The sequence below is a fragment of the Lactuca saligna genome, chromosome 1, assembly GCF_052625555.1.
Source record: "Lactuca saligna cultivar CGN05327 chromosome 1, ASM5262555v1, whole genome shotgun sequence".
In the NCBI taxonomy this organism is placed as follows: Eukaryota; Viridiplantae; Streptophyta; class Magnoliopsida; order Asterales; family Asteraceae; genus Lactuca; species Lactuca saligna.
Window position 1 is genome coordinate 185,455,653 of NC_136417.1, and position 13,563 is coordinate 185,469,215.

The 13,563-nt window shown below is 37.5% G+C and overlaps 1 protein-coding gene across 1 annotated transcript; it reads right to left on the minus strand.

Moving 5' to 3' along the window:
- Positions 1–11,750: 11,750 nt before the first annotated feature.
- LOC145014340 (uncharacterized) lies at positions 11,751–13,220 on the minus strand. Its single transcript, XM_078972726.1, has one exon. The coding sequence runs from the start codon at positions 13,218–13,220 to the stop codon at positions 11,751–11,753; it is 1,470 nt and encodes a 489-aa protein (XP_078828852.1).
- Positions 13,221–13,563: the final 343 nt, after the last annotated feature.

Genomic DNA, 13,563 nt, shown 5'->3' on the forward strand with positions numbered 1-13,563 from the left:
AGGCTTACCCATTTTTAAACTTTAAATGTGCGCAACCTAGGAAACTATTTAGCTAGTGGCAAGGAAAGGACAAGGGGGAGGATTAGTCAAGAAGGCAACAAAGGAATTCCGCAAGGACGTAACACCCGAAGCTCTTCGGTTGAAGACTCTGTATTTTTTTTTATTTTGCTTCCGCTATAATTTAGTCTATAAGCAAGTTCATATTCGATCTTGGGAGATGGTGGAACGAATATTTGTTATATAATCTATATATGAAAATTGGGGTGTTACAAGTTGGTATTAGAGCGTTGTTTAAGCATATTAGGTGTTTTCATAAACACTTAAGCTTAAACGGAAGGAACGATAGGTAATCAAACAACTAAAGTAGACCACATCTCGCGTGTAGGTATCATGTCTTCAAGGAGATTTGGAAGGTTTGCTAAGGTCACCTCGGAGGAAGAACAAATTCCAGTTGGAGCTTATGTTAGAGCACCTGGAGATGTACCGAAAACTCCATTGATCCCTAATGCGAGTCGAGGACGTGGCCAAGGAAGAGGAGGAGGTAGGGGTAGAGGAAGAGGGCGAGGAGCTGTAACAACACCGATTGCTACACCGTCTGGCCAGGGTAGTTCTGGCTCCCACCGTGGTCGAGGCCGAGGTCAAGGTCGCGAAAAGGGCCGTGCGACAAACATGATCACTAGAGAAGAGTTAGTTGATGAGATTGCTCGGGTGATACACCCTACCTTGCCAGATGTAGTTGCTTAGGCACAAGATGCAATAATAAGTGAGTACCAGGGTAACTTGGGCGGAGGTGAAGAAAACTACGAGTATAGTACATCCAATACAAATCCTGACCCAAGCATTGCACAACCATTAAGGCAAATTGACAACCATGAACGAAGGGGCTGTAGTTACAATACGTTCATGAATTGTAAGCCACCCGTATTTAACGGAGAAATTGATCCTGTTTTGTTATCAACATGGGTCATGGAGATCGAGGGAACATTTGATACTAGAAAATGTGCAGATGAGGACAAGGTGATTTATGCTGCAACAATGTTAAAAGGGGAGGCAATACATTGGTGGGGCATGGTGAAGGATGTTAGGGGCATGAGGTAGCCAAAAAGATTTCGTGGGATGAGTTTCTAATAATCCTTGGAGAAAAGTTTTTCCCTCGAACAACGGTTAAATAGTTGGAGGAAGAATTCTTGAGGTTAGAACAAGGGAATATGACTGTGAGAAAGTACACCACTAAGTTCATGGAGAAACCTAGGTTTGCCGAATTTTACATGTCTATAGAAGAAAGGAGGGTGGAGAGGTATATTTGGGGACTAAAAACCGCTATTCATGAATTTGTAGAAATTTAGAAACCAGGTAAGCTCCAGTCTGCTGTAGACGCCGCGGAAAGCCGAGAGCGGGAAAAGAATCGACAGGGTAAGAATAAGGATTCAGGAAAACGAAAGTTGGAAATTTTAAATACAGAATCAAAGAAAGGCAAGACTTCTAGTTCAGATCGTAACTATGAGCAACAGTCTGAGATAGAACAATGTACTATATGCAAACAGTTTCATAAAGGGGAGTGTAATATGAACCAAAGAACTTGCTATAAATGTGGAAAGATAGGACATATCGCTTCATGTTGTAAAGTAGGGAACGTATGTTATGGGTGCGGCTCTCTAGATCACATCAGATCAAACTATCCTCAGAATAAGGGTAATAATAACTAACACATGTTGACAAAGAAAGGGAATCGGTCGGGAGATGAAAAGGCAGAAACAACGAGAACAAAAGGAAGAGTTTTCCATATGACAGCTCAAGAAGCTCAGGATACCTCAATATAGTGGCATGTGCTTTCTTAGTAAATCTATATTATGGGTGCTATTGGCTATGGATGCAAACATTTTTCTTTCTTTACTTTTTGTAAGTGCCTAAATTGAAATGTAAAAGTTTCTCTAGAAATAGAGAATGACGATAACCATTACCTAATAATAAGAGAGGATTTTGATTATTGTTTGATTGAAATAGATAGTTGTTTTGCACCTCTAAAACTTGTATTCATATCACTGTGAGATTCTGATTATTGTGGTAGGAATGGATTGGTTGTCGAAATCAAGCTAACATAGATTATAATCAGAAAGATGTACATGTATGGGTATAAAATAGAGAACATGATGTGACATATATACCCTTGGTAAGGGAGTTCTAGAAGGTCCTACTGGTTAGCACCACTAAGGATGAAAGGGTTTATTTAATAGTTGCATAACCTACTTGAAAAGGATGGGACGTTGTAGATGAGCATGGATTACCAAAAGTCAAAGAAGGTGTAAGATCTTTATTGATTATGGAAGGTTAACGTTGTCACTTATTCACTAAGTCGTATGTAAGGAAGGAACCAAGTAAAATTTATTTGATGATGATTGATGTAACCTTGGGTGTATTGGGTGAACTGAAGAAGGGTCGGAAAGAATCCTCGGTAGAGGAGAAGTGGAAAGTTCTTAGAATTCTTTTTGCCGAATATATGATGACACATTTAATGAGGACATGGGTGTGTGATAGTTGGGAACATAACGAGTGTGGTGTGACCAGCGGGAGATAGGAAATTGAGACGTTACTCATTTCCTTGGATATTTAAATGCTTGAGCACAACGGACGTGTTGTGTCAAGTGGGAAGGGAAGCGGACCATTGGTTCTTTCTCTGGATATCTAAAATGTCCCCCTAAATTGTATCATTAGGAAAAACATACTTATGGGAAAAGTTATTAAGGAGATCGTTCATTTGTTCAGAACCTTAGTTTCATGTCACCATTTTGGAAGAGTTTACAACGAGAAATGAATTATCTGCTCAAGACGTTAAGGAATGTGGAGATCCAACTCATTAAAGCTCAGTGAGAATAACTTAAAGGGTCAGATGCGGCACGGGAAAACGTATGAGATAACAAGACCAAATACCTGTATTTGGTTGTTTAGTTCAAATTCCGAGGACATAATTTTTCGAAGGGGGGAAGTTTGTGACAACTCAAATTAAAATAAAATTATAAATATATATAAATTGGTAATACTATTAAAATAAAATAATGGGTGATTAATTAGGAGTAATTGAGTTTAATTAGGAGAAATAATGAGGTTTAAATCTTCAAAACCGTCACCTTGATTAGAGACTTAAATTCGGTCGTTTAAGTGGGTTATAATTTAAACTATCTTGGGCATTATAAAGAGTTCGACAAATGGAGTGGAATGCCCACTGGAATTGCGGAAAAAGATGAAGAAATGAGGGAGAAATCGAAGGTAGAAGGTTGTGAAGATTTTTGGGTTTCTATATAAATTAAGGTATGATTCTTTGTTTTTAGCTTCATATAGTTGCTTAGATAGATTTTTATGCACGTTAAACGCATTTTGGCTCAATCTATTATCGCAAATTCGATCCAACCAGTAGCAATTTATTAAAAATTTAAAGAGTAGAATTTTGTTATAATGAAACTTGAAATTCGTATGGTTACATATTTATTGTTAAAAATTTTAAAGAAGGAAATGTAAACAAGAAATGGAGATGTTTAATGGTGATTTTAAGAATTTATTCAACGTTAATTGGGTAAAACTCAAAGCTTTGGAAGGTCCAAAAATGGCAGAAAAAAAAAGAAAAAAAGAAGCATCGGGCAAAGAAGAAATGGATTCGGGCTTTATTTGGGCGGGTAGCAAAGGAACGGGTTGTAAAATAATAATAATAATAATTAAACGTGGTGGTAATAAACAAAAATGATGGAACCCACCTGTCAAAACGTGTGCATTCCTTTTTACTTTTGAACTAGATGCATGCCCCGCTACGTGGGGGTCAGATGGTGTGCATATCGTTACTCTTAATGGAAAACAAACCGTGTATGCTGTATAACCTTTTAAGCGGGGAAGAAGTAGATGTTAAAAGGTGAAATTTAGAGTATTAGAATGGCAAATTTTTTTGGAAGAACCTATTGATCGATGTCATTTTGTTAAATGTTTTCTTTTTAGTAATGTGATTTGTAAAATGTAGACGAACAGGAGATGTAAAAAAAAGGTAGATAACAACTTAGACAAAGTTTTCATACGTAGGGGTGATGTTGGTATTGTTAGGTTACAAAAGATGGTGATATTAGGTTAGATAATATAAAGTTTGTTATCTATTTGAGCGCCATATCTTTTATTTCTTTATCTGGTTATCACTGTCTTTTGGGGTAGCACCTGCCAGATGTTGAACCAGTATTAATAGACCGCGTTTGGAAAATTTTGTTTGATATGTTAATTAAATGTATGGCAGCATTTATATACCTGCAAGGTCATAAGTTAGAGGACGTGCAACATTTTGATTATCTGTAGATGATCCCGGTGATGTATTGTTTTGTCGTACCCTTGTCGTTTTGGTTGGAGCTGGTGTTGTTGGAATTGATGTGTCGGACATTCTTGTTTGTGGGTCATGGTCAATTATTATGAACCGTATGTTTTCTGACGTTGAAGCTCTTATCATTTGGATGGACATTGTTTTTGTATTTCCTCTCTCGTTAGTTATGTTTATGGGCAGGACGTTTGGATTCGTCATTGGGTTCTCGGATATGAATTTGTCAAGATTTGATCCGAGTAGTTTGCGACATGATGTTTCCGACATGGCTGCTTGTATGGAGTCTGTTGCATCAGTGATGATAACAGACAATTTGTATCTGTGTACAACAGATATTTGTCAGCATTGCAGTGGTATAATTAGTATATGTGTTAAATTTTTGTTAAAGATGATTACATGTAGTTTGGTTTGTCGATATGTCCATGTGCGCTACAAAACCAATTTTCGCCCCTTCTGAAAATGGGATCTTTGCATATTGTGCATGTTGTCTGGTACCAACTATTTTGGAAGAGAATGTCTTTGATTGATGCGCGCACCAGAAATGTCTTATCCTGTCGTCGTAAAGTTATTCGAAATAAATCTATGGAGTTATTGTTGTTTATAAAAGGAGTTACCAATGAAGAAATGTTACCAGGAGTTCAGATCTGGTTTTCTTTCTCATGTCACCTAGGGTAGACGGTGTGCCTGCTAGTGGTGGCATTGGTCTCAAGGGACCTGTGTATCTGACAACATGTTGTTATTAGTATACAGTTGTTAATTTACTGGACATGATGTGTAATGTTTGTATGGGTGCCTTACAGGTTTATAAGCGATGTTGTTTCTGGTATGTCTGGGTTGACATAGACATGGGTAGCATGTGATGAACCGTGACGCAGATATCCTATATATAAATAATTTACGTGTTACAAATGTTTGTGGTGAATACATGACAGCTGTGAATAGTGTGTGTATGATGTTGTGTATGGAGATCAGACCGTTAGATATGGAAGGCTTTAAGTTAGTGACAGCGACAACTGTTGTTGCTGGCGGTGGCTGCAAGGAGTTGCGATCGAATTTCTGTGGATTGGTTATGCACTCTTTCCATAAATTGATCGCGAGTTCACTACCACTAATGGTATTGATAATGTGTTTTGTATTAGGTCGGTGTAAGGGAAGTCGAAAATAAATTTTGTTACATGAAATATGTACCTTTCATCAGTTAAAATCAGCAATATGTATGACTCACCACCCACTTTCACGCAGTCTCTGATTTTTGAGAGGACACCAATGTAGTCTAAGGAAAATTAAATTTAATTGTGTTAGGGGTGTGCATTTGATGAGGTGGGAAAGGATGTACGTACCTGGGTAATAAGATGGTGTGTCTCCAAGGTCTATGAGTTGTCGCTTTGAGAGAAAGTGAAACCAGTTTTCGGTATTGTCAGTGTGTCCGGAATCTGTTCTATCACAGACATAAGGCCGAAATCAATATAAAAGTCATTTTGTAGGAATTTCTGATACTTGTCTAACATGGGGCAGCTATAATCCGAGATGGTATAGTAGTGCGAAAGGTTGAGAATAGATTCGATGTAGCTCTGGTTAGTTCGTTGACCAAGAATCTGTATGGCATCACCCTTTTGACAAAAGAAAAATGATATAATGTAAGGCTTTGTATATGGTATTTGAATGGTATGTTTAATGTAGAAATTGATACATAGTTGTTAAAAAATTGTATTTGAAGATGACTTACAAATTTGTCGACAGCCAGATACCAGGTTTCATAGCGCCTTACGCCGTGTCTCCATTTACGTACTATTCTAACTTGTAATGGGCCTCCAATACCATCCGTCTTTAGCTCAGAAATGCTACTCATTGGTCGGCTGTATTTTGTATGTCGAATAAACATATCAAAATGAGTGTCATGTTCGGATATAAATGTAGGATATGCTGTAAGCATACAGTACAGGTATGTAAAAATAAATATAATTAAAGATACATATAATAAAAGTGTAAAAAAATTTTAGATAATGTTTTATGAACAGTATAAGAAGGTTTGAAACTTGTCACTCAGTAAACAAAAAATAAAATAAAATAAAATAAAAACATATATTTAGATAGCGCTCTATGAAAGGTATGATAATGTTGGAAAGGGGATTGGCAGTGATACTGTGGACCTGAGGTGAATTAACTTTCTCCAATAGATCTCTGAAAACAACATTTTTTGTTTGATTCAGGTGAATTGGGTTTGTATTTTCTATCAATATTTTTATGGAATCTGGTGATGTTGCTCGTGACAGGGCCACATAGAGTTGACCGTGCGAGAAAACAGGTTGTGCTAAATATACACCAATTCTACGTAGTGACTGTCCTTGGCTTTTGTTGATAGTCATCACGTAGCAGACTTTCAGTGGAAATTGTTTTCGTGAGAAAGTAAATGGCATATCTGTTGACTTATGTATAAACTTTATACGGGGGATGTAAACGCGCTTGCCAATGAAGGTGCCAGTCATGATTGTTGCTTCAATTATGTTTGTTAGCAACTGCGACACTATAAGTCGTGTACCATTACATAAACCTTCTCTTTGGTTTATGTTTCTTAGCAACATTATGGGACAATGGAGTTTTAGTGTAAGTTCATGAGGTGGTATTCCAGGGAAATTGAGTTGGTTTAGGTATTCGGTTGGATACAGGCCCTCAAAATCCGATGTACGCTTGCCGATTGGTTGGATAATGTCTATACTCTTATAGGTTCTCTCCTCCGATGACACCATCCCAAAAACCGTTGTATTTATGTTGTCTGCAACATCATTTGTCGGCGTAACTATAGCTCTTGCCGAAAGGTCAACCGCAGTCGGATTATTAAGGACACCATCTCCATATACAAAATTTATTAATGAATTTAGGGAGTCATTTCCGGGTTTTATTAGAAGAGAGTCAGGGATTTCTAACCAACTTGTGTCCCGAGGGTCGTCATTGTCAGGCATCTCCATCTGTCCATTTCCATTACGAAGCAACCAACCTGTGAAAGCCGACGTGGACATTGAACAACCGGTGGGTCTTTCAGAAGAATTAACTCTCATGTTCGTGTGTAGGATGTGAACAGTGAAAGACCCCCACAGGTATGAACATGGAAGTGTTAAGGCTATGATTTCCGAACGTGTTGATCTTGGTAGGACTGGGAGGGTTTGTCGGAAATCACCACCTAGTAGAACTGATATGCCTCCAAACAACTTTTCATTACAATCTAAGACATCCCTAAGAGAGCGGTCAAGAAACTCAAAGCATCTTCTGTCACTCATTGGTGCCTCATCCCAAATGATGAGTGATGTACGCTGTAAAAGATCGGCAAGGGATGTTCTCTTTTTTATGTCACATGATTTCTTATCTGTTAGGTCAATAGGAATTTTGAACCTTGAATGCGCCGTTTTCCCAGAAGGTAATAAAAGGGACGCGATTCCAGAAGCAGCAACGGCCAGCACAATTTTCCCTTTGGATCTAATATGGGAGATAATTGTTCTCCAAAGGAAGGTTTTTCCAGTACCCCCATGTCCATATACAAAGACCAGTATTTGTTCATTGTTTTCAATTGAAGAGATGACAGAATTGTAAACTGACAACTGTTCAGAATTTAGCATTGGCAGCATATTATCATGTTCTCTTTGTAGAGCTTCTTTGTCGTAACTCATTTCTTCAAGTAGAAGACGATTCTGCAAAATACCATGTACATCATTTGAAGGGACTGGAAGACCAAATGCCGCCATTGACTTAGGTGGTACGGAAGAGCGTAAGGTGTGATCGAGATCGCTGAGCAGTTGCTGATGTACTATGTCTGCAACAAAATTAAGTCCCCTATCTGGCATTTCTCTTTTTATGGAATATAGGTAGTCATCTTTCATCTTATCGCATGCGCATTCCCAAAGCAATTGTGGACTGCTAACTTCGCAAAAAAGCAATAGTTGACAGAAAAGGGAACGAAGTTGTGCAGAGGTCGCCCATATTGATGCCTCTGTGAATGCAGATAACCATTCCGTATCATCACCAATCAATTTTAATGCATTGCATGCAGCCCTATACGTAGGATAAATGGTGCCAGAAACGGTCCGCGGGTCTTCAAAAGATGTGCAACCCTTTTGGTGACAGAGTAGCATTCATAGGTAAAATAACTCGCCAGATGTTGGATGAACAAAGACAAGTCGGCCAAGCACCTTTGAGGAGTCATCAACTCTAGGCTCCCAGGATTTAGATGACTTGTCCCATTTGTAAGACTTTGGATATTCTAGATATGTAAGTTCATGTCCACTTGGATCCCTCCTGTTGTTGCGAAACCAACCTAGAAGTGTGGTGACAGAGCTGAATGGGTTTGACAGCACTTGAGGTATTGTGCTGTCCTCCTTGATTAATAATTGCTGCATGTTCTGCTCATGTACAGACAGGATCTGAACTGGCGGGTACCGATGATGTATGTGAAAGTTTAGGATACGCCAAGCTGCTTCGTGGGGACAGATATAGCGACCATCTAGAAAATTCTGCACCTCGTTCACAGGAGTAACCGCTGAACCTCCATGTGTGTTATGATGGCTATCCACTGTGACGGAAGCGGACGCGCGGGGCGATTCTGCCTTTTGGATTGCATATCTGACGCGGTCTGCCCCTTTAGAAATATATTTGAAGAGATATTTAATCATTATATTCCATCCGCAGTACTCGACGTTGATGTGTGCCTGAAATCGTGAGGAAAGCCTTCTGTTGTACGGAACAACGTATCTGTTATCTATAACCTGTCCGGATAGGGTCATATGGTGTGAATTTGGGTTTCGTTTATACCGAACGTATCCCTCAGTATCGAACAATGTAGCATGAAGAAAAGGTTTAGGATAACCTTTACTACATTTACCGTCCTTCATACACTGAGCTTTTGGATTTAGTGGTCCACATGGTCCATAAATCATGCAGCTTGTGATTGTCTGATATAGTGCCGGATCTGTTGTTGGATCTGGCATCTCAGTTGTTATGTACATGTCGACATCCGATGCGTTTTTTATTCGGTCAGCTGCCTTTATCCACAGCAAAGTATGACAGTGCGATAGACCCCTTTTTTGGAATTCGATAGTATATAAATCTGCAATAATGACGAATTTGTCTGATGTTAGTTTTTTCAAATATAAGGATCACATAGGACCGCTGGGAAAGGCATGAATAATAAAATTCTATTTACATAACTATGAAAGTCGTAAGAAGAACTGTAATGTCGTTTTACATATTAATGCAATTAGATGACAGGACTTAGGATATAAAATTGTCAGATGTGATAGGGAAATATATGAAAATGAAAATAAAGTGAAAGTCAATGACAGAGTAGTAAAACAGCTAACGTATAAAATTAAAAAAAAACGCAATAGATATTAAATTAGAATACGGAACGATAAAAAGAAAAGATCTACAAATAAAGGGAAAATTTTAATTTTTGAAAGACTGATGTTTAGGTACAGGTAAATTTAAAAACATAAACCTGAATGGGACAAAAAGGTTATAGATAATTTTTGGTAGTGTATCCATGTAAGAGTGAAGTATGCGGTGATTAAGGCAAATGGTGGCAAAAGATAATGATAAAAAACCTGGTAAAATTTATATAGTTGTATACTTTGTTAGAATGGCAAAAGAGGAAATAATCAAGATTTGGCAAATAAGTCATTTAAATGGAAGATGTTATGTTTTTGAGAGAGTTAAAAAAGGGAGAAAACAACGATAAACCATAAGCTTAAAAAAAATAATGGGTTATAACTATGATATTAGATTTAAATAAGTTTTTTGTTATAGTCTATATACAGTAAAACAGTTAAGAATTACAAAGGTTATACAAAAGTAAGGAAAATAACACTTGAACAAATGATGAAAGTAAACAGTGTGGAAAATCAGCAAATAATTAAAATTGTTATCATATTTCATTTCAATAAATAAATCTGTTAAATGTGCATACAATATAACACTTAAAATAGGAGCAAAAGAAGAAATGGTAAGAAATTTATAAAAAAACTTAATAATACAAATGTATAATTAACCAATTTCACACAGAGTGAAATCATAAAAAGAGAAATAGGACATTAGTATTTGGATAATTACCTGCAATACCAGGTTATATAGCAGGGGTAGAATGGAAAAATAAATAACATAGTTGATGTGGTTAAATTTGTTGTAAGAATGCATATAAAACAAAACAGATAGCATAGAGGGAAAAGTGGAATTAATATAAATTTTACTGACTTAAATCAGAAAAAGGCAAATAGGATATTAGTATTTTGATAAGTAGCTGCAATATCAGTTTACATAGCAGGGGTAAAAACGGAAAATAAATAACGTATCTGATGCGGTTAAAACAGTTGTACACATGCATATAAAATAATACAGATAGGACAGGTACAAAACCGGAATTAATATAAATTTAGTAAAAGACTTAGAAATAACGAAGGTATTCACTTCCAGAAGCAACACATTCGATAGACAGAAAAATGAAGAAGTAACATGGAAAAGGACATAAGTTAATTAGCTGCAATATCAGATCACATAGCAGGGGTAAAATGGGAAACTAAATAACATATCTGATGCGGTTAAAACAGTTGTAGGGATGCATATAAAACAAAACAGATAGCATAGGGACGAAACTGGAAGTAGTATAAATTTAGTAAAGGACTTAGAAATAAAGAATAGCACAGGGGCAAAAGTGGAATTAATATAAATTTGGTAAAAGACTTAGAAATAACGAAGGCATTCATTTCCGGAAGCAAAACATTGGATAGGCGGACAGATGAAGAAGTAACATGGAAAAGGACATAAGTTAATTAGCTGCAATATCAGATCACATAGCGGGGGTATAATGGGAAACTAAATAACATACCTGATGCAGTTAAAGCAGTTGTAGGAATGCATATAAAACAAAACAGATAGCATAGGGACAAAAGTGGAACTAATATAAATTTAGTAAAAGACTTAGAAATAAAGAATAGCACAGGGCGAAAACCGGAATTAATATAAATTTAGTAAAAGACTTGGAAATAACAAAGGTATTCATTTCCTGAAGCAACGGATTGGATAGGTGGAGAAATGAAGAAGTAACATGGAAAAGGACATAAGTTAATTAGCTGCAATATCAGATCACATAGCAGGGGTAAAATGGGAAACAAAATAACATATCTGATGCGGTTAAAGCAGTTGTAGGGATGCATATAAAACAAAACAGATAGCACAGGGACCATACTGGAAGTAATATAAATTTAGTAAAAGACTTATAAATAAAGAAGGTATTAACTTCCACAACCAACATATTGGATAGGCAGACAAATAAAGCAGTAACATGGAAAAGGACATAAGTCTGTAAACTTTTGGTTGTTATTGACCTTTATACACTGTGGGTAACATTTGATACAAACGATCATTAGGCTAGCAGATATAGAAAAAGAAATGTAAACGTACATGCATCAACATCGCCAAAGGTTTTGTCCTTCTTAAGGAAATCGATAAACTCATGGACTTTCACATGGAACATTCTGGCTATGATATCCGCTCTGCTGTGTACATCTCTCTGTGAATGTGTGTCCATATAGCGGGTAATCTCTGGCCACTTCACATTACATGTGAAAGTGATAAAATATTGTGGATTGCCATAAACTCTACAGATCGTAAGCGCATCCTGATAATGGCTATACATAAACCGGGGACCACCAGTGAATGATGCGGGCAAAAAGACACGCTTACCAACAACACGTGCTTCCCGGTCCCCCTTTGATAGCACATCATAAAGCCCACTCACATAATCGGAACGTAAGTTTGATTGATGTTTGGTTATATAATCCAATCGGCCTTCCTCTATACACGTATATGCATCAACTAAATATTGTTGGAAAAGCCTAGTGGCATTTACAATTGGAGACCAAATCTGGTGTCGGGCATGTATATGGTACGCGTAATACATATTGACAGTGAGACTTTTTGCACTTACTCCCCTCTGATTACGCATCTTCAAACGGGGTGACCACCCCTCCTCACCGTAAGGAAACAAAAGTGGATATTGTAAAGGCATATAAGAGGGATGCAATTTACTAATGCGTTGAGGCCGACCCGAATGCAAAAATACAACAATGTCATATGTCATACTGGTAGTGTCATCACCAGTTACTATACATCCCAAGGATCCAGGGGAAGGGAATTCATACCTACGATCAACAACGTTGTTAAACAGCCGTACACTATAATTTTCTAAATTATTTTCCTCAGCCATGGTCTTTGCTGTTTTAAACGTTTTTACATCCTCGTTGTTAGCCCCTAAGAATGTAACCAGATACTGCACAATATTAGGATCTAAATCCGTTCCCGTCAGACCTCCAAAAGCCCTCAATCTATTCCGAACCTCATTCTCTGTATCAAAAAGATAAAGCTGCAGAAATCTAGGGCCCTTTGTAGGATCCGGGGACAACGATCCTATCCTATGACAAATTTGACCAGATATCTTGAAAACATAAGGGCCCCGATTGTCATTGACAGACTTATCTATATTCGCCCCAAATGAAGTCATAGAGAACATGCTATTATATGCGATAATGTCTTTCAAAAATGTAGCATTTTGATACAAATCGAGAAATTCAGGATGAAACCTCGAAGGATAAGGAAGAACGACATCACCATCCCGACAACAATGATAATACTTCGGATGAGCAGGCGTAGAAAGTTTGAGCGCCCTTTCAACATACCAGAAATAGGCGCCACAAAATTCGCAAACACACGTACAGTCACCCGAATCAACATAGTCAGGAAGGCCAGCAAAGAAGAGAGAATGGCGTGACCTGCGAGTTCTTGGAACAGAGGATGAAGCACCAGGTGAAGATAGCCGTTTCGGTCGACGGGCCATAATAAATCGATCGAAAAAAAAGTGACAAAAAAAACTCAGAAAACAACTGAAAGACAACAGAGACGAAAGAAGAAAGACAACAGAAGAGACGGAATTTACCTTTTGGAAGAAAGAAGTAAGAACAAAAAAGGAAGAACGGTGGAGAAGAAAGAAGAAAGAAATTAGGAAGCATAACACGTGGATCATAAAGGAAATGAGAAAAGGCCACGTAGAGAGAAGTCACCGGTAGACGTTAACAAAAGGAAAATGGATAAAATAAGGGAATAACAAACAAAAGTAAGTACAGGGATAAAACGAAGAATCTTACAAAAGAAAAGAAAAATAAAGAATAGACAAACTTCGA

What these genes read in the sequence shown, in the direction of transcription:
- LOC145014340 (XM_078972726.1), bottom strand. Translation starts at nt 13,220, where the DNA reads ATGGCCCGTCGACCGAAACGGCTATCTTCACCTGGTGCTTCATCCTCT.